The sequence below is a fragment of the Alexandromys fortis genome, unplaced genomic scaffold (assembly GCF_014885135.2).
Source record: "Alexandromys fortis isolate MF-2015 unplaced genomic scaffold, M_Fortis_MF-2015_v1.1 scaffold_123, whole genome shotgun sequence".
Lineage (NCBI taxonomy): Eukaryota > Metazoa > Chordata > Mammalia > Rodentia > Cricetidae > Alexandromys > Alexandromys fortis.
The window spans coordinates 1,452,796-1,474,965 of NW_026068003.1; the positions used below are offsets into that span (position 1 = coordinate 1,452,796).

A 22,170-nucleotide genomic window follows, 5' to 3' on the forward strand; every position below is an offset into this window, starting at 1 on the left:
CTTCAGCGTGGGTAAGGGACGTCTCAGCTGGGGAATATGGAGGTTTCAGTATTCCTGGTTTTGGATGAAAAGTGAGTCTGAAGAATGAACTTGTGGGCTGGTCAGGAGCCTGGGAAATATCTAGCCACTATAAAAACCAAGCCGCAACATCCATTCTAACCTCTGCCAGCCTTTATGTGGCTGCTTCTTCTGTGTTGGACATGAGCATTGGCTGTCTTGAGTCAAGTGTGGCAGGAAAGTTGGGTGGAGAGTGAGAACCAGATTAGCATATAAAGAAAAGCCATGACTCAGAGAGAAAAACCCCACCCACCACGGCAGCTGAATAGCAGACAGAGTACCAGCCATTTATACAATGACCTATAAAGGTCTCAACCACTGGGAACACTGAGCCTTTGGCCTTTCCCCAGCTCGGGCCCACTTCTACCCTGAGGACTGCTTTCCCTCTTTAGTAAATAATTTATTCTTCTGCTACTACCAATATATCTCCGTCCAGTTTCTTATTCTGGGCCAGAGGAACATGGAAATCCCAGTGGATGCCCATTGGACCCAGATCCCTGTCTATATCAAGAGAATCTGTGATCAGAACTTCAGGAAAGCAGGCCAGTTAAGGTCTCCTTGGAGAGGAAGAGGGAAGACTTAGCTCTCAGCCTTCCTGAGGCCCTGCCCTTGCCCAGTTACACTGGACGTGCAGAGCCGACTGCAGACAGGTATTCTGAGCAGCATAGCTCCCTGCTAGTGGCCACAGGGTCTATAGTAGTGCAATGTTTTCTGTGTTACCCTGTTGTGGGTGGGACTCTTCAGTGGTGTAGCTGCCAGTAAGTTGCTCAGGGGACTTCCTGGTGGTATAGCAGTCTCTGGGTCCCCCATGTACCTGTAAGGACCCCACTTATTTCATTCGTTCATTAAATTGGACTTTGCTGGAATCCTGTCTTTGGTTTGTCAGTGCCTTTCCTATCTAGGGTTAACAGATCTACTTTTTAAATTCTTCCCAAGAAAATTCAGGTGCTAAACAACCCCCCCACCCAGACATACACACTCTCTCTCTCCTACCACACTCCCCAAATGGGAATCTTTCTATAAAAACAAATGACAATCCTGCATCTCTAGTGCCTCCCTGCTTTGAGCATGTACTTCTTCTCCACCCCCACTGTGTTTACTGATCTAGAATGAAGTTCTATTCCTTGGCAGGCACACTGAGCAATGCTGATCCTTGACTTAAAAGGGCTGTGAGCCCATGGAGTTTCCCATCTTACAACTGAGGGAAGGACCTGCAGCGTAAAAGAGAAGGAGATGCTAACTATGCTTAACGTGAAAGAATCCCAGCACACTGTTCCACTATTCTTGGGGTCCCATATTAAATCTGCCTGGAAATCTGGAAGCACCCCATTTTGGGATACAGGAGACATTCTATTCTTGCATCCTTACCCTCTTCCCTAACAAGCAGCTCAGGTCGTGATGTACCTGCAAGTCCTAACACAAGCTTTTGAATGACATGGTCCACTCTGGTTGGCCTCAAGATGATTTCAAGTAGGTCAAGGCTTTTTAACTCCCATTTCAGTCTTGAAGCTCTTAAATCCAATTTATGTGAGTATGGTGGTTCATGCCATCAATCCCAGCATTCTGGAGGCTAGTTTGAGGCTATCCTGGTCTAAGTTCCAAGCCAGCCAGAGGGCTACATGGTGAGATCCTATCTCAAAAAATAAAACGACTCAACCAAAACAACTCTAAATCTTTTGCACGCTCCATGAAGGCTTGTTTCATTCATTTTCATTTTGTAAACATGAAGATATTTGAGAGACATTCATAACAAAGGTTTAATTTGAGAAAAAGGATTAAAAGCTTATCAAGCACAAACATGGCTTTAAATAATGTATGATCCTTTGGACACGAGCCCAACCTGCTTATGGAAAAAAGTTCTTATTTCCTCTCTCAAGCAATATTAAATGAAATCAGAGCACTGCTGTTAAATACAACTACACACCAATAACTTTTCATTTCTAACAGTACCTTTTCTTATTAAAAACCTCTATAAAAAAACAAAACAAAACACGCCTGTTAATAGGAACTTCTGCAGCTCAGTCTTAATATACTTGGCACCCAATTCAAGGCCATCTATCTGAATGCAGGACATGCACACTTCTTGCTTCGGGCTGCAAACAGAGCCTTAAAGACGAAGGAAAACCACCCAGGGTTCTCTAGGCACAGGACACAGAAGCAGAGAGGTATGAAAGGGGGTTCAGATGGCAACTCCTTGTTAGACCTCGATCCATAGAGCACAGGTATTAGATTTCAAAGATAAGTGGTCAAAGAGGAGCAAAAGCAAGCGCAGTGCCGAGCAGTCTAACAATGCACAGTGCTGTGATCTCCGCAGACGTGGGAGGTGCTAGGCTGGAGACATAGCGACACTCACACACCCTGATCACAAAATATGACTAGCTCATGTTTCCTAGGAGAATGGGGAGTTGTCTAAGAATAATTGGGTAAAGGCAACAGTGTGAAAAAAAGGAAGTGGTCTTTTGACCACTGTACTTTATTTTTTAATACAAACAGGCTATAAAAAGGTTTCAGACACCTTTTAAACAAGGATACACTCTCTGTAAGTGTATCAAGCCATCATTTATTACAGATTAACACTGGAAAAATTTGAACAAGTGATTTTTAACTTGCTTATGTAACATAATGAGACTCAGAGGAAGGGGATGAACAACTAAGAGCAAATTCAAAACCTAAGATCTGGGGTCTGTATGAATTCCTTCGCAAGTTTCAAAGTCTCACATGCAGCTACAAAGAGAATGCAGGCGTTCTCAACATTGGACGTCATTTACCGAGAACTTCTTCTCTCCGATCCTTTGACTCCTTGGACCTAACCACACGACATCCAGGTCACATTCCCACTCTGGCTGTCACGCTGTGGTTGTGTTCCATCCGCTATGGCTACTTTCTGCCCTGGGGGCGGTAGCTACACCAACTCATAGTATTTCCCAGTCTGGGGGTCAAAGTAGCAGTTGAGACATGGGTCATACAACAGAGTCAGCACCTCCTCGTCTTCCTCTGCACTCAGGTCCTCTTCACCTGTGGACCAGGGGAACCGGAAACACATTAGTTCTTGGCCTGCAGCAGAATTCCTAAAGTGCCACCCCAGAAGGCAGTCAAGGCAGCGGTCACCACCTTTCAAGAAACTTTCTCTATGTAGGCAAGGGCTAGGCTGGGAAGGAAGAAAAGGGTAAAAACTTGGATTCGCACAAGCAGTGTATAGTTGGGAAGAAATGCTAGGGGCTCAAAGGGCCAGCAGCTCCACAGTGAAGTATAAAAACAAAGCAAACAGGGGGCTGGAGAGATGACTCAGTGGTTAAGAACGCTGACTGCTTTTTCAGAGGCTCTAGGTTCGATTACCAGCACCTGTATGACAGCTTGAACTTTCAATAGTAACACCAGTCCCAGGGCTCCCAGCACCCATTTATGGCCTCCTTGGGCACTGTACACATGGTACACAGTTATACACACAGATAAAACACACATAAAATAAAATGAAAATAAAACCACAAAGCAAAATCAAAATGGTATGGAGAAGAGTCTGAAGAAAAAAAAAAAGAGTAAAATGGCGGAATCAAATGACCAAAGGGTCCCATGCAGTAGGATCAGGAAATACTAGGTGATATCCAAATCTCAAGTACCAACCACAGTTTTAAATTCCTACACGTGCCAGAGCTGTGTCTAATTGCAGAGCCTTGTGAGTCCAAGTCAAAACAGAGAGTCTTTATTCATTCTGTACCAAAAAGGCCACCAGACAGCTATGCATTTAAATGACACCATTTGCAAAGCTAAGAACCATACACAGAAAACAGGTCAGGTGGGCTGTCGCTTTCTTTATGGTAGGAAGGCACAAGCTTGACGGGATATAGATGATGGCTTGAGTAGAGGGAACACACATTTACTAAATCATTAGTAGCTTCCATGAAGTAGTACGCAACTCAAAGTGTTCTACAAGAACACTTTCTGAGCTCCTTTGTGTGCCCAGTAGTGTAAAGGACTTTGGTATTTGGAAGAGAGTCCTGTTTCCTTCACAAAGTTTGTGTCTTCACTTCTGAGTACAAAGGATGAGGTCAGGCTCAGAGAAGAAGAGTTGGTTAAGACATTTTTCTCTTTATTTGCTTAGCCCACTAAGAATCAAAGACATGTGGGTCATGGATTCATCAAGATTGACTTCCAAAAGGCTTTGGCAGTGAGCATGAGAAAAAGATCTGTAAATGACAAAGGTTCAGTAAAAACCATGCACGGTTCATGAGTGTGTGCAAGTGTGAGTGCGTGTGCACTAAATGGAGGCTAAAGATGAATGTCTGATGTCATGCTCATCTGTTTTCTGTCTTATTTTTTGAGAAAATATCCTTCACAGAATGTCACTGATTTGGCTAGACTGACTGACCAATAAACTTCATGGATCCACTCATCTCCACGCTCCCAGTGCTGGGATCAGAGGTGTGAACTCCCATTCTTGTCTTTTATGTGAGCGTTGGGATCTGAACTCAGGTCTTTGTGCTTGTGTGGCAGGCACTTTACTGACTGAGCTATTTTCCCAGACCCTAAAATTGTTTGTTGAAGGCAGAAATAAAAGCTCCATAAATAATCATGGCAGGGTAGAATAGGCAGGTGTCCATTAGGGTTTCCATTTTGCAGATGAGGAAGCCACGGCCTGCAAAAGGAAACAGCTGGCCTGAGGTTGCCTGGTAGTGATTCAGAGGCAGAGCTTGGGACAGAGTCAAGTGATGAGGCATAAGCTCAGTGTCCCTTCTATATACCTTTGCAAATTAACTGATAGGCCATTTGTCTGAGTTTGTTCCTGTGCCCTGGGTTCCTTCCTCTTAAGCCCCATCTCAGTGTATAAACAAACAGGACTTGATCCCTGTAACTAAGAAACTATCTAATCATCTTTGAATTGCCTTCCCCTTAAGTCAACCATGGTTACCTTTCTGGTCTGGCTTCCCAGGACATATGTCGAAGCTTCTTCATTCTCTTGCCCTCACTTGATCCCCCTGGGCTGCAGATTGGTGGTGGCCAGCGCATGAGTTCTCTCTGCTCATATAAACTCTTTAAAATCTTAATGTGCCCAAATTTAGCTTTTAACACTATGCTTGATGTTTCTGTGAAGGGTGTTGAATCACACATTTAATTGGGACTTTAAACATGAGATGGACTAGAAAAATGTAAAGGTGTCCTACATTTTCAAATATTAAATTTATAAGCAGAAGAAATTTGACTTTTCATATTTCAGAACCCATTGGTGAATACAACAGAGTCTATTGGGAGCCAGGGATAATGAGTTCCATAGACCCAAAGGGAAAGAGCAAGCTTGGTAAAGGGGCATTAGCCCTTCCTATTTAAAGAGGAGGGTGGTACAGGCATTGAGTCGTTCAGAGGATTTCAAGGAGGCAAGAGGCTTCTGGCTTCTATTTTGGCTCAGAACAAGGAGGTTTTCTCTTAGCATTAGAACTGACGGTAGATGGAAATGTGTTTTGGGAGGGCAAAGGCCAGAGCTAAACTTGTATAGGATTTTGTAGGTGAATCTACACAGCACAAAGGACCACATCCATGACTCCATGGATGATCTTCAGTAACCTTGGACTACCGGGGTTTACATTCTTGAAGTGCCACAGAACTTTGTTATCAACCACATTGGATTAATAGTGGGGACCAACCTGGGTACTTGGCATAATTTTTAATGAACAGGATCTCCAAAGGAGTGTTGCCTTCTCTTTATTTCTTTTGTTGCATTAAAGATGGCCTCTGAGGCTCTGCTTCTGTCCCATTTCCTTCTTGTGGAGAGGCTGAAAGTTGTGTTCCAATGGATGGGACTTACCCATACAAACAAGGCAGCTGCAGAAGGTTAATAAGGAGTTAACAGGGTGTTGCTTCTCCAGAAGGGCTAAAAGTACCCATGATTTCCAAATTCCAGCATCCCTGGTGATAGGGATGGCTGCCTAAATGGTGACTTGCTGAGTCCATTTGCCTTTTGGAACCTTGATTTCACTGGTCATGGTCTTTATCACAGCAACAGAACCATAACTAATACACTCATCATTACAGGGAACACGGGCTGTGGTGGCCATGCAAGGAGTGGATTCCTTATAGCTTAATTGGTCCTCCAAAGTGTATCTGCTTGATCTTTACCACCAACAGGGAAAATCAGTACAGTGGGTGTGGATGAAATCAGAAGTTCCCAACGAGTTTATGTAGGACACGAAGACAAATTCATCTTTGATTAAGTCCTTAGACCAAAAATCGTTTGCATCAAAGAGGAAAACTAATTTTTCTATTAAATACAATATGAAAGTCACAAGCCACAAGGTTAATGATGAATCATAAGTGCTTGCAGATTTGCCATTTAATTTTTGGTTTTTACTAATGCATTGATTAGACCAACCTTGAACTCAAAAGAACAGTGGCCTGTGTAGTTGTTCAGTGTATTCTGTGCCTGCACTAAAAACAATGAAAATGTAAGCTAGTGCTATTACATTGGGAAACTCAATACATCTGACGACCAGCTCGGGGTCTGTCCTTCTTTTTTTCTCTTTTTGTGTGAATAAATATACATATTTAGGAAGCTTGTACAACACTATTTCCATATCACATTTCCATTTTTATTTTAAATATTTTATTCATTTTACATACCAACCACAGTGCCCCTCCCTCCCCTCCTCCCCTCCACCTTTCCTCCCCACTACCCATCCATCCACTTCTCGGGGGGGGGGGTAAGGCTTCCCATGGAGGAGTCAACAAAGTCTGGCATATCAAGTTGAGGCAGGACCAAGCCCCTCTCCCTGCATCAAGGCTGAACAAGGCATCCTACCATAGGAAATGGGCTTCAAAGTTTATGCACCAGGGGTAAATTCTAGTCCCACTGCCAGGGGCCCCACAAACAGACCAAGCCACACAACTGTCACCCACATTCAGAGGGTGTAGTTTGGTCCCATGCAGGCTCGCAGCCTTTCAAGATGAAAATAAGTACTGTGGTGACCTTTGGGTCTTTATCGCCTGGGTCACTGCAGAGGGATCAAGGAAGGTCTGGTTCATCAGCAGAGCTCTCCCCACACAGTGCAGAGAGCCAAAGCACTTACTGCTGTACAAACGTACTCATCTTGACACGTACACCCTCGGAGTGGGAGCTTCACGCATTAGAATCATGGTCCTCACACAGTCTTGTGAGTTTTAGTACCAAGGCTTAAAGGGATGAATTTTAAAACTACCAACAATGGTATTTGTACAAAAATTGGGTGAGCTTATGTATAATTTTACATGGAAATAAGTACTTTAAACTTGTATAAAAGGTTTTATTTTCATTGTAATTTAATTTCGGAGGCCTCCAACTTAATCATTTTGCCATAGGAATCTCTGTGTAATGAAATTATAATATCATTAAGCAATTGCCACCATGATGTCAAGTGTGGGGAGTGTTTTGAAAGGTAATTATCCTGCGTGGGTATGGGGTAATTTTCAATTATATTCTCGGATACTGCAGAGTTTTAAATTTTTTTCCCTTAAAATGCTAAATTGCTCTATTTAAAGACTGGCTATAGAAACTCCAAAAGGACAAATTAACAAATAAACCCATTTTCTGCTCCAGGTTCAGAGCATCTGGACAGGCATCCAAATTACATTTTTACTCTTCTCCCTATAACAAAGCCATTTCTACTGAAATAAAATTACCTTTCCGATACTAATCTATTTACAAACTTTCAGCCTCATCTACTTTGAAATTGGTTAGCAGCAATAACAGAAGAAAACCCGGCAGAGTCAGACCGAAGTAGCAATATTTGCTGCCCTCCCTCAGTCAGATCAGCTTGGGTAAATGACCCCTCGAGTTCACCTTTGAGAGCCAATTAATAAGACTGTTTAATTATCTATATTTAATGCATTTTAACTGTGGATAATAGAAAACCTGTATGTGCAAGTTAAGACTTAATGCTTGACAATGAATGAAGGGCACCACTTTATCAGGCTTACAATCTCGAATCAAGACACTCGACTTGATTTTCGATTTTCTGATGTTGCCTCTAGAATTAAAAAGGTATGCATTTCCCTCCTACAGATAGCAAGGAATGACTGACTGTACTTTTATGTGCATACTAATACACTATTGTTTAAGTGATTCACCAGTGGGGTGGTCACTGTGTGGAGCAGTATGCCTGAGAATCAATAAAGATGACATCTGAGATAAGGCTCTACTGAACACCAGCTGCCTGGACAGTCTTTCTACCAGCATACTTTGGGGTGGAGGGAGTGGGGAGGGATGTTCAACCACATTAGCGCCTATCTGGGAGATCCTACTGTGAACCCCTCACTTTTGATCTTCAGCAGACTGATGCCGTCAAAGTGGAGGAGACTGAAGGCCAAGGGTGGAGCGGAAATGATGAGAAGGCCCATCTACTAGAAAGTTGTATTGTTTTTGGAAGGCAGATAACATGCCATGATTACAGGTCAGGTGCCACTGGGGACCAAATAACCTTCGTGTAGACAAGTGAAACTGCTTTGTTTGAAAGATGTCATTTAAAGGCCGTACTGAGGAATCTGGATGCTCAATTAGGGCTTATTGTAACTTTATTCCTTCCAGGTTTTCTCTATTATAATTCCAAAGATGGGTTGTCACATGTGAGGGAGGCTCCTAGCCAGACCACTGCAGCCTACGAGGCCATGGCTGCACACAAGCATGTCTGGTCAGGTGCCTGCACCGAACCAACTGTGCATTCTCCTCCCTGCAAGGGCAGCTGGACTTCCATGCTGGGCCTTGATCCTCTCTGGAGCACATGTAGTACCCTGATAACAGGGATGGTTCTAGAAGACTAGAGAGTTTGAGATTCAGCAATGTGTTTATGTTTTTATTAGAGAACTGAGTCATATTCCTTGAAGAACGGTGCCTCTTTACAGTAGTGAGCTGCTGCTGGACCAGAACCTCTGGGATCTATAGAGGAGACAGCCCTGACCCCTGAAAGAGATTAAAGAGAAACCATCTCTCTACCTCATGCTTAAGTTGGGAACAAAGAGTAATAGGTTGCCTCACAGAGATGATGGGGACACTGTCTTTTAGAATGTCATAAAAAAAACTATGAATCGTTTTGTAAGTTGGGAGTTGAGCTGGGGGGAATCTAAGTTGAGTACTAAGAGGGCTATTGAGAATTGGAGGGCGCACTCAGCTGGTAAAATGCTTGTCTGGTAAGTGTGAAGTCCCAATTTCATCCCTAGAGCCTGTCATTTCAGTGTGTGGGAGGGGAAGACAAGCAGACCCTGGAACCTGCTGGCGAGGTTAGGCTATGTGGCAAGCTGAAAAACATGTCTCAATAAACAAGATAGATGGCGCCTGAGGTATAATACCCAAGGGTGACCTCTGACCCTACTCACCATAATCTTGAAGAGGAATATTGAATCCAGAATGCCTCACAGGAAGGAGTTCACAAGATTAAAAGCTATCGGAGTGGATCTGTCATGTGTGCTATTTCCCTAACCTCACCAGGTATGCTGTGGTGGGACTACAGTGTGGGTTAAGCTGCAGATGGTCAAACCTGTGACACTGTGCTCTGTTGAAATAGGAGGGGCGGGGCTGCGTCCCCAGCACCCCAGCCGCCTGCTAGCTTATGCCCGAAATAACAACACACAAACTGTATTCATTTAATGACTGCTTGGCCCATTTCTATCTAGCCTCTTCTAGGCTAATTCTCACATATTAATTTAGCCCATTTCTAATAATGTGTGTAAGCTTTACCAAGGTGCGCTTACCGGGAAGATTCTAGCCTCCGTCCATCCTGGGTCGGAGCTGCCTGGGAGAGCGTAGCCTGGCGTCTCTGCTCCAGAGAGCAGAGCTGTCGGGTCTCTCCGGAAGCAGAGCAGAGTCTGACCTCACTTCCTCTTCCTCCCAGAATTCTATTCTGTTTGCTCTTCCCACCTATGCTTTAACCTATCAGGGCCAGCCAAGCAGTTTCTTTATTGCTCAATGACCTTCCTCCATCAGTGCTCCTTCACACTTGGGTGTGGGGGACAGGCTGCTCCTAACCCCGCTGTCACATAGGACACAGTGTCCTTCTGGACAGTGTTGGGGTAACACACAGAAACTTTCCACGTCATTCAGGGAAACCAGCAGCACCTCACTAAGCTTCTGACATGGCCCGGTGATTCCTTAGTTTCCTGGCTTTTTCAAAGAGTGCTGCCCTGACAAACCAACTACATTTCAGTGGAAGGGTACATGTCTAAGAATATCTGGGCGGCACGAACTGGCCTTGGTAGGAATAAAAAGACACAAGTTGGGTGGGAAGGGAAGTGGGGTGGTCGATCTGGGAGGAGCTGTGGGAGGGAGGGTGGATATGATCAAAACTCATAAAATTCTCAAAGAACCTATAAAAAACAAAGACTATTACTGCCCCCTCCTCCGATAGAATATGTTTGTGATTCTGGAACTGAAAATAAAGTCAATTAACATTTAAGAAAGAAGACAGGGGTTTTGTTATACAGCGCCTGCTCACTGCTGTGATTATACAGTGTGCCACCAACCACTGCATCTGTAATCTGCTTTGCATTGTAAATACATCCTAAGAAAACCCACAGGCTAGCTCACATTTCCCTGTGTCAACACTCATCTACTTAGCAGAACTTTCTGAACTGTTTACTATGTCCTAGATATTGCTGTAGGCACCAGGTACCACGGATGCTTGGTGAGGCAGAACTCTGAGACCCAGCCTGCTAAGTGTGTAGCTGTAAACAGAACTATGAAAGAGCACGTCTGTTGATGGGGAGCAGGCAGCCAGCTCCCCCCTCTGACTGGCTGGCCATAGGAGTCCTGAGAATTCTGTGAATTCTTTACCAGTAATTTGGATGTTGCATACAAAAAGCATTTGCTGCCTCTTTGTTCTTGTGGGAGACTGATGACTGTGTTTAAACAAGCCGTCTGTGAGATGCTGCCGTAAGAACGAGCAGGAGTGTTATTTTTGAGACTCTGACTATGCCCCGAACCCCGTGGAAGGCCTTTCTTCCTCCTGGTTTTTGTGAACAGTGGAGAGGTCTACAGGCTGTAGAAGGAACTGATTATTATTCCATGTCGGGGCTGGTAGGCATGAATAATTTAAGGGTCATACCTGTAAAGGAACAAATGTCAAAAACAAATTGACAGCCATTCTTCCAGCAAAGTGCGGCTCGTTTTCCAAAGGTCAGCTCAGTAGTTTTTTTGAGTAAGTTCTGAAATCTTCACTTCCCATTTTACATTTCACACAGGCTCCGAGAGAACACTGTTTTCGGAAGTGTTAAGGGCACTTGTGCTGTGGTAATTGATAATCCACACGTGTTCTATAGCCTAGGAGGAACTCTGAAGAGCTAGATAGTTCGCCTACAGTTGGTGGCAGGATCAGAAAAGAAATCTGTGAACACAGCCCTGGCTTTGCCGGGTGCATGGGTCACTTAAGGCGGTGTTTATATACTGGAGACGGTCAGGCTGGCAGAACTGCCTGGGACTAACTCCTCCTGAATAAGGCAGGGAAAGGATCCTGGGGTTCCAGGGACAGATGTAAGTCGTGTATCTCCTTTTATATGGCTTGGGTAAGTTTTCTAAGATTACACATTAGTCAGGTCATCATGCTGGCTACCTTTGGCTGCTCCTTCGGGGCAGGAGATGAGGTGGTCCGGTGCATTGCTGCACAGCCCAGAGGACTATATGGAAGATGGGGGTGATAAAAGTACCATACTTTAGAGCCTATACACTAAGGCCCAGAACACAAAAAAGATCACGCATTAGCTGTCATTTTTGTCCCAGAAGTGTCAAGATGAATGATTCCTTTTCTCCGTGGTTCCAACTTTAAATAAACAAAAACCAAAAAACAAAACACAAACTTATAAATTATATAGTGGTTTATCACAGAGAAGCTGAGGTGGAGGAAGCCCACGGGCTGTGACTGGAAATTTGATTTTTGGTAAGCCAATTACCTGTTAAGGCAAACAATGGGCTGACTGAACCAGTTTGCTGATTGGCCAGAGTCCCAGGGCAGGACTCTGAGACACTCAGTCTCCCCTGACCTCTTTTCTACACCGGCGTTCTGTGCGAGATTTCTTTTGAAGGGAGTTTTCACCACTTACACATAAAGTGTCAAGGCCACCATTTCATGTTTGAATTTCAGAAGTCTTCCAGATGTATAAAATGTGGGATGAGGAAGCAAACCCAGGTTTACGTTTCTGTGAACTGCTCTACAGAGAATATGTAGACCCCAGTACATGCCAGGAACCACACAGGGACCTGGGTCCTCAGGTCAGCAAACTGGCGGTCTCTGCTCATACATACTGAGGCCACTTGGAAAGAAAAAGAAGAAATGATTAAACAAATCAAGATTTGATAGAGGGAGGGAGAGAGAGAAAGAGAGAGAGAGAGAGAGAGAGAGAGAGAGAGAGCGAGCGAGCAGACTGAATAGAACACTGGCATCACCGTAAGATTCTGGGGAGGCCATAAAGTAGCGGGTTACATGCAGAGACCTGGCTGTAGCCAGCCTTGCCCTGGATCTCATCAACTGTGGTTCGCCATTTTGAGTAAGAAGGGGTAAGAGAGTGGGCAGGTCCAAGGCTGACACAGTAGCCAGAAGCCTTATTCTCTCTGTGTGTCCTTAAAAATATAGCCCTGATTTAACCCTGGAAACGTTTTTTTTTTTTTTCCTGATAGACCAGGAACTCTCAAGAGATAGAAAGTCTTTTCCTTGATGTCTGCTCCGTGATGGTGGTAGGAGGGCTAGGTGCAATGACTGCATTTGAATAACAACGGAAACCCAGGACGAACTCCCCATGATGGCTGCCGGGCTTCCTTCTTCTAGTGAGACGAACCGGGAGCCTCAACATTATTTTTCTCTGGCAAATGTTTTATAAGACTGGATGGAAACCCTATCTCAGTGCACCACTGAAGTACAGGTTGTGCTAGGCTGCCTAAAGTCTCAGTGTTACCACGGAGAGATTAAACCAATAGGAAACAGTAGTTTTGAAGGTGTTAACTAGTTACAAACCAGTCAAGCATAGCACAGAGGGTGGTGAACAAACAGGAAACATTAGCTCCCAAGAAGAAGGGCAGTGGGTGATGAACACCGAGGGTGACAGGCAGGAGTACTCGCCCTTGATCTGGTTAACCCGAGCCAGCATGTTGCTACAGCTCCCCGAGTCTGTGAAATTTGTCCTTAGTTCTGTTTACCTTCAGCATCTCGTAGCTCTCCCTGCCAGACTGAGCTGTGTTGCGGTGACCTGGAGACACCCTTCTGGCCACTCATCACTAATGCATATGCCTCGAGCCTTTGCTCAAGGACCATGCTCCTGGTTCCTGTGGTTTATTTTGGACACTTAACATAACGTATTATTTGTGTCCTCACAGCAAGGTCTCCTCCTGACAGCCAAGATCCTATTTTTCTGTCATAAGTAATTATGAATGTACACCTCTAAAAAGTTTCCCAATTTGAGGGGCACAATCTGTTTCTGACAGTAAATCACAGAGACATCTCCATCCCTCGGGCAGCCAGAAAGTACAAGTCAGATGTACGAGCTCTCACACGAATCCTCCACACCTGATGAAAAACGGATGCTCCACTTCCTCCCTGGGGCAGCTGGGCAGCAGGGGACAGGCGACTCGGCACTTTTGTTGGAGCGATTTATATTAGTTTCACTTAAAAAAAAAGTTAGGTGTACTGTTCTTCCATTTTCAAAATTCATCTCTGAAAATTGCCCCAGAGAGTCCAATTGGAGGTCATTTATCACTCCAATTATGCACTCGAGTGAACTAGAGTTCTCTCCCACCCCTGCCATCTTATCCACTGTTTTCACGGGAGATTCTTTCTGTTTGCTTCTGTTTGGAGACAGAGTCTCATGCAGTATCAGCTGAGGATGACTTCCAACTCCTGATTGTCCATCTGTGCTTCTCGAGAGCTTTGATTGCAGGTGTGTGCCCTCACGCTAAGCAGCTGACTTTCTTCTCCAGCCCAGAGATTCTCTAGTGTTCCTCTTTCAACCATTCCTGACATCCAGGCTCTCTGTTCCTAACTAAAACCCCCTGGTTCATCTTCACAACTTCCCCATCACAGAGAATGAACGCTGAGGGAATTTTCATTCCAGGTTTCTATTGAAGACTGCACTGTTTGTAGCTATGCCATGGCCTCACTTTAGTGAAAGCCTGCTTCTCTGCATTAAGGAAAATGTGTACAAAGTCATTCCACAATGGGGTCATGCAGTGACACAGAAAAACGCAGGGATTTTGTTGTGGGAGTGTCATAGAGTGTGCTAAGTTAGGCACGCTAAGATGGCACAGCTCCATCACTTCATGTGTCTCCTGATGGGATCAAGAAACAGGACACAAAAGACAGATGAAGCTGCTGGTGTAGCATGGCATGCTGCTTTACAGTAAAAACTTTAGAAGGTAGGAGCACATTCTAAAACAATGATGAAAGCACAGTATAGAAAATACACATCACTAACAGTTTATTGTTGTGCAGTGTGTATTGTGTGTATACGGGCCATACTTTTTCTTTTGAGAAAAATATTTCTTTTTCCTTTTTTTATTTTAAATTTTCTATTTATTATGCATACCAAGCACAGTTCCCCCTTCCTTTCCTCCTCCCAATTCCCCCACCTCCCTCCTCTCCCCCTATCCACTCCTCAGAAAGGGCAAGGCCTTCCATGGACACATCAACTGAGGCAGGGCCAAGCCCCTCCTCACTGCATTGAGGCTGAGAATGACATGCCACTATAGGGAATAGGCTCCAAAAACTACCTGAAACTGAGAAGCTTCTGTAAGGCAAAGGGCACAGTGAATAAGACAAAATGACAGCCTACAGAATGGGAAAAGATCTTCACCAATCCCACATCTGACAGAGGGCTGATCTCCTAAATATAACAAGAACTCAAGAAACTAGACATCAAAAGACCAAATAATCCAATTCAAAAATGGGGTAGAGACCTAAGCAGAGAATTCTGAACAGAAGAATCTCAAATGGCCGAAAGACATTTAAGGAATTGCTCAACATTCTTAGCCACCAGGGAAATGCAAATCAAAACAACTTTGAGACAACATCTTACACCTGTCAGAATGGCTAAGATCAAAAACACTGATGACAGCTTATGTTGGAGAGGATGTGGAGTAAGGGGAACTCCTCCATTACTGGTAGGAGTGCAAACTTGTACAGCCACATTGGAAATCAGTATGGCAGTTGCTCAAAAAACTGAGAATGTGCTATACTTTTACCTACTTGTGGTCCAGCAGGTTATTTACATTAGCAGTCCACAAAGACAGGCAATGTGTCTTGCTGTGATGTGTGATGGTGATGGATGACAGGGAACCAGGAAGGAGGAATTTCCTAGTTCCATTATAACCTTTGCAGACTAGTGTCATATGTGTGAGGTTCTAACCAAAACACCACCACACAGCACATGGCTGTACCCCAGTGTTCCGAGAGCCCTGGACTGCATTACTATCAGATCAGCTGCAGGGATTTGGCAGTCACTGTTCTAAGTGCTTCAAATATTGCACCTCACTGAATCTTTACAAGGAAGTAGCATGTGGGGCTTTGTACGCACTGTGGAGCAGGCAAATTCACAGTGGTCACATAGCAGGAAGTGGTATAGCTGGAAATCAGATGGGGCTGATGTAGGCATCAAAGAGACACCTACAACTGTGTCCTGCCCTGGGGTGAACTTTCAGAAGAACGGGGCTATTCCTCTCTGCACCCTACTCAGTGAAGAACTTCCTAAAAGATGTGGCACAGGTGATGTAGGTTTGGAAGCGCAAGTCTGTGAGGTCAGTGTGAAGGCAGTGACATCTCTGAGTAACCTATGTTCTTAATTTGTAGCACATCACCTTTATGTTTTTCTGGATAGCATTTTTTTTTTTTTTGGTTTTTCGAGACAGGGTTTCTCTGTGGCTTTGGAGTCTGTCCTGGCACTAGCTCTGTAGACCAGGCTGGTCTCGAACTCACAGAGATCCGCCTGCCTCTGCCTCCCGAGTGCTGGGATTAAAGGCATGCGCCACCATTGCCTGGCTGCAAAGCATTTCTTGTATCCTTACCTGGCACGCTCACACTTTCAGAGGACTCCTGGGGCTGCTCTGTCGGCTGCTGACTGGGAGGGACAATTGGTGGGCTCAGCATGTCCAACCAATCTCTACGGAGAAAAGAGAGCAGGTGAGCAACACAGCCACAACCCCACACAGGGACTTGAAGTTTCTCCTTGGCTTTCATTTCTCTCAGGTTTACAAGAGACACTTTGTCTTCCTTCATGTTCCAGGAAGAAAAATGTTGAGAAATTAATATTCAGTTTTGTGATGAGGTTAATAAGGAGTTGATCACTTAACCAATGAGCGGCTTGATTACTTCCACAAGTTAAACTGATAACCATGTCTATTCATATCAATTGGGTATCCAATACCAAACAGTTAGCACTAAAAAATACATACAAGTAACATTATGTAGACCGAATATGTTATATTTAGGAATCTACGTGCAAATACATATATGCATGTAACACTTGAAGAAAGAGAATTGAAATGAATTTGAAAGAGAGCAGGGAAGCAAGGAGAGGCATATGGGAAGGCTTGTAGGTAGGCAGGGAAGCGGGAAATGAGTTGCATTATAATCTCAAAAGTAAAAGTGATAAACACGATTACAAGTTTATTATTATTGCAAAGAAAATGTAGTATGTTTACTTTAAAAAATTTGTGTGTATATTGTGGAGGCCCAAAAATGTGAGCCTATTTCCACCTTCTCTGAAAGTCATAGAGTTTGAAGTTGTTCAATTGTTAACAACATTCAGGGCTGCACATCCAGAATCAGGATGTGGCTACTTGTTCTCTTGACATTAAGATGGCACAGACAGGTAAGTCCACTCCACCCTGACAGATGGTCAGGAAGTGCAAGCAAATGCTCTGCTCCTTCTTTTGAAATAGGGGGTTTGACCTTGGGAGTGGCTGCCTTCAGGATACTTGGTCTAGGGTGGGTTCACTGCCTAAACAACAGAATGCTAAGGACTTGATGCCTCAAAGTATTGAAGCAAATTAACTGTTTAGCTGTCCTTTGTATCATGCTAAAGCTGTCTTTTGTCATCTTTCCTATGTTGTATTGGGTACAAAAGTGTATGGAAAATTAAACACAGATGGTTTCAGTAATCACTGGAACTCCCTCATGGTACAATTCTAAGTTTTCTGTTTTTATTATTTTTCACATGTCTTTGTATATTTCTTTATATATATTTCACGTGTCTTCTTTGCCCCTACTCTGGCAAGTGGTATTTTTGTCGAGGCTGGTACCTGATGTATGTGTGGAGGTCAGAGGACAATGTGTTGGGGTCAGTTCTCGTCTTCCCTTGCTATGGGTCTCCAGGATCAAATGCAAGTCCTCAGGCTTGGTGGCAAGTCCTTTATCCACTAACCCACCTCACCATTCTGTAGAACACTTTCCCTCCATAAGGAAACTATTTCAGCAGATCAGAAGAAATCCAGCAGAGACATGATGCTCTTTCTGATCCTGGGTGAGAAAGTTTGACACAATCGTGTGTGATGTGTCCGGGATGACAGTGTGTGGACCCACCTTTATTTCCCTTCCTTCTCCTCTCTCACAGACTCTTGCCCCCCCCACCCCCGATACCTAGGCAGTACAATTTAAGTGGTGCTGTCTAGAAGGCATGAGTCAGAAGCATCTCATCCCTAAACCTGCTCCAGAGCTGCTTAGGTAGAAGTGGGCAGGCAGGGGAATGGAAAGGATTTTCCAATGTCAATCATACTTGTTGTACAAATATTAGGACCCTATACTGTTTACCCCTTTCTTTTAGCCAGGTCCCTGTTCTTGTGACAATATTTCCTTTCTAAACTTCTGTATTTCATACTTTCTTTAATCTCCAATGGGAAGCAGTTCTAACTAGAAGCCAAGAGCACCAGCTTTCAGAGCAGTGCCGGATCCTCGCCCCCTACAGTAAGAGACTGGCCACTTCATGTTGACCTGCAGGAAGGAGAAAGATGGGAATGTTTCAGAGTTTTGCTTACAGATTTAGACCAAGCCCATTTGTCATGGATCTGGGTACAGAGCTATCACTCAGCAAATTTCAGTGGCGATACTCCAATCAAGGAAACCTGTGCTGTGGCCTTATCTACGCTGATAAATCAGGGTGGAGATGTGGTCTTGCCAGAGTTAAACTGGTAAGAGATGCAGAATACTCAGTTGATTGCGTAGTTACAAGCTACTATTCTCCTGGTGCAGAGGTATTTTAATGTAAAAATTCCTCAGTTCCTACTGCAATATCGTAAAAGATTTTCAGTCACTGTTTACAGCTCTTCCTAGATTTTGGTGGCTGAAGTGAGCGAGGTGAGCATGCTGTGCAACCAAATTTCATAGTGACACACTATGGACACCAAGAGGACTTGTCAGAGACACTCAAGCTCATGGGACATTTTCTGACAAGCACCTTTTATTTCTCTATTTAATTATAGCAGACCAAAAATTCCCGTACTGTAGAAAATCATAAGGCCATATACAAATTACCAGCTCAGTCAGGGACCTCCTTACTTTTTTTTCTCTTTCTTTCTTTCTTTCTTTCTTTCTTTCTTTCTTTCTTTCTTTCTTTCTTTCTTCCTTCCTTCCTTCCTTCCTTCCTTCCTTCCTTCCTTTCTTCCTTTCTTTCTTTCTTTCTTTTCAAGAGAGGGTTTCTCTGTGTAGCTTTGGAACTTGTCCTGGAATTAGCTCTTGCAGACCAGGCTGGCCTCAAACCAGAGATCTGCTTGTCTCTGACTCCTGAGTGTTGGGATTAAAGGCACAAACCACCACTGCCCAGTGGGACCTCATTTCTTATTTAATAAAAGTGTTAAAAAAACAGGTGACCAGGAGAATGGTATCATCTGAAGACCCTCTTCCCATTTCTGATTTCTGACTAGGGACTCTCCACAGTGTGTGTGTGTGTGTCCTATTCTTGGTCTAGGAGATTTAGATAATGTAAAGTGTGGTTCCCATTTGAATGGTATTCCCTCTCTACTGTAGGTATGGACAATATATGCTCCTTTTTGTGGTTAAAAATAATATCCAATTTAAAAAGAAATAACAAAAAGACTACAAAGATTTCTATATCTCATTTACTAAGATTTTTAGAAAGCACTTCATTACATTATTATTAATCAACTGGTCTGCCAATCATGTTATAAACTGTGGCCTATGGGCCAGGTCTATCTCACATCTGTTTTTGTATAGCATGAAAACTAATTTAGCCATTTACCTTTTCGATGACTAAATGGATATGTTTCACAGCATATGAAAATTATCTGAAATTCAAAGTTCAGTGTCCACAAATGAGGCTACATCAGATTACTGCCATGCTTGCATTTCCAGGGATGTCTGCGGCTGCTTCTGTCTACTACGACAGGGTTAAATGTTCACTATCTGGTTCTTTACCAGAAGCACGGACTGATTCCTGCACCATGTGCTCACTGTCTTCTCTGTCTTTTCTCATTGGTAACTCTCTCCTGACAAAGAGCAGGCTGTTCCCATTTTCCTCAGGGGATCGGGGTTACAGACACACAAAAAGTAATCACCATGCTAACTGAAACAAATACAGGTCATGTGAAAACAGATAAAACAACATAAGACAAGCGAATATTCTAGCCTAAGACACACCTGCTCTTTAGGGGGTCTATACTTTCAGGGTTTTTTCCTTTAGTCAAAATATCATGCTCAAAATTTTCTTGAGCTAGCCTTCTCTGGTCCTTTTCAGCATGGTTGTATTATTCATGAGAAAGCAAATTGTCTGCTTCTGTTCATATTACATTGTCAGGATTTCCACCTCCATTTTCCTTGAGTTATATTAATTTTTAAAAATGTTGTTGAATAATAAAACACTAACAACTTCAAAATCAAAACACACAGAACACCATCTTCTGATAAAGTCAGATCCTTATATCCATCCCTGCCGACTCTCCTCTCTGGTCTAGCCCCACCCACTCTGCTCTCCTCTCTGGTCTAGCCCCACCCACTCTGCTCTCCTCTCTGGTCTAGCTCCACCTATTCTGCTAGGAGTAATGTTTTGCTTGCAAAAGAAAGGCCAAGCATACCTTCTGCCCCTTTTTTTAAAAATTGAGATTATAATTCATTACATTTCCTCCTTTCCTTTCTTCCTCCAAATCCTCCCATATGTTCAACCCTACTCTCCTCCAAATTCAAGACTTTTTTAAAAACTATTCTGGCAATAAGTATGTATATCTATAAACATATATTTCTTAAAAAACCCCCCTCATTCTCCAGCAAAAGTAGCATGCTTTTGTTAATTCTTTTGTAGTTTCTTTCTGTTTTATTTTTGAGCTGGTGATGTATCCTGGAAACTCTCCCACCTGTTTATACAGCTCTTGCTTAGGCTTTGTAACAGCTGCACAGTGCGTCGTCACGTTGGTTTACTGCCATTTATGCCAGCCCCAGCCTACATTTGGACATGGTTTCAATGCCTGTAGCTGCAAGGAGAACTGGAGGGAAGAATCTTTGGGATCACCTCTCTTCTACCGACTTGGAGGTGTGTCTCCAAGGTAAGTTCCCACCAGTGAGGTTCTTGGAACAAAGGCAAGCTTGATGTTGTTAGACACTGACCAATTCCCACAATACCCATCTGCTTTCTCATCAGCAATGCGCGAGAGTGACGGTTTCCCCAGAGCAAGAACACGGATATCAAGTGGAGTTGTAAGTTCTCCCCGTCTGATCTGTGAGCACTGCTCTCATAAGGGAGCTTTGATTTGTCTTAATTCTCAGTATAGGTGCATTTGATTGCATTTTCATAGTTAAGGCTATTTGATGAACACACACATGTATACATATATATGCATGTGGTTGCATGTATGCATCATATATGTATCGATCTACCTATACATTCATGTCTTTTTCACCTTATAGTTTCTCTATTTTTGTTTGGCCATTTGTCTTTGCTTTGGCTTTTCTCCCCTCTATATAAATGTACTTTATTTTCATGTAGTCAAATGTATCACTTTTTGGCATCTATATTTAGAGTCATAGTTAGAAAGCCTTTCCCTATAGCCACATTTTATAGAAGTGAACCCATATTTTTTTCCTGTTATTTGTGGTGGGGGTCTATTCTGGAGTAAGGTACACACAACATTAGCTTTCTCAGTGACTAGGATTCTAGTGCCAATCTGCATTATCTTAACACTGATTTAGATTACATTGTGGTGATTTGAATGAGATGCTCCCCACAGGCTATGGCTCTGGGTCCTCAGTTAGCAGCACTATCTGGGGAGGTTTAGAAGGTGTAGCCTTGCTGAAGGATGTATGTCACTAAGGGTGGGTTTGAGAGTTTGAAGACTCTCACCATTGAGTTTGCTCTTTGTGCTTCCGTTTTGTGGTCTGAGATGTGAGCCCTCAGTTCTCAGTTGCTGCTCCACTCCCCATGCCTGCCTGTTGCCACTCTTTCTCATGGTGACCATGGTGGACTCTGATTCCTCTGAAAGCCCCAGATAAACCCGTTCTTCTGTAAACTGCCCTGGTCATGATGTTCTATCATAACAACAGAAAAGTAACTAATATATCATGCAATTAAAAATTTAATTAAAGTAACTCTTTTGTTTGACTTTTTCCCGGGCAAGTCATTTATGAATTATAATTTAAAAAGAGGTTTGCATATTAACTAAACATGGGTTAAATAAATCAACCAGGACTTTTTCTTGAAGTACCTTTCAGAGTCTTTAAAATACCACAAATCTCTCAAGTGGAAGGAGAGGATGTAGCTGTGTGCCCATTTATGCCCGGGGATAGTCACGTCTCTTGGGACCACACAGCACACTGTGAGAAATGCTGCTCCAGCTTATGGCATTTTCTTGCTTAGGTGAACCTCTTCCTTCTCCTCCTCCATTTCTTTTAATAGGAGAATCAACCCAGTGCCCTGAGCATTGTATTCAGGTCTCTGCCATTGAGCTACACCCTAAACCTTAAAAAAATACTTTATTCTTAATAGTATTTTTTTCTCAAGAGGATTCCTTTTTGTTTGTAACTTGTTAAATAGCAGCCAGTGGTCAAGTAACTGTATCTTATATGTTTAGCTCTTTGTACGTGCTTAGTGCTAATCTATTATCTTGACTCATGATCAACTCCTTTAAATGTCCACACCTCCTATGCAAGCAAAAAATAACCAATGAATGGGGACTTCCAGCTC

At 43.4% G+C, this 22,170-nt stretch overlaps 1 protein-coding gene across 4 annotated transcripts in view; it reads right to left on the reverse strand.

Moving 5' to 3' along the window:
- Positions 1-2,067: 2,067 nt before the first annotated feature.
- Positions 2,068-22,170, reverse strand: part of Cfap20dc (CFAP20 domain containing) — a 224,199-nt gene continuing 204,096 nt past the window's right edge. For 3 of the 4 annotated variants that reach the window (XM_050161183.1, XM_050161181.1, XM_050161185.1), the window contains 3 exons: positions 16,052-16,146; positions 5,694-5,871; positions 2,968-3,072 (listed from right to left, as the gene is read on the reverse strand). In XM_050161183.1, the coding sequence (XP_050017140.1) occupies positions 5,714-5,871; positions 16,052-16,146 (253 nt within the window). In that variant the 3' untranslated portion in view covers positions 2,968-3,072; positions 5,694-5,713. Of the gene's footprint in view, positions 3,073-5,693; positions 5,872-16,051; positions 16,147-22,170 lie in introns of all 4 variants that reach the window. The other variant, XM_050161182.1, reaches the window with a different exon arrangement.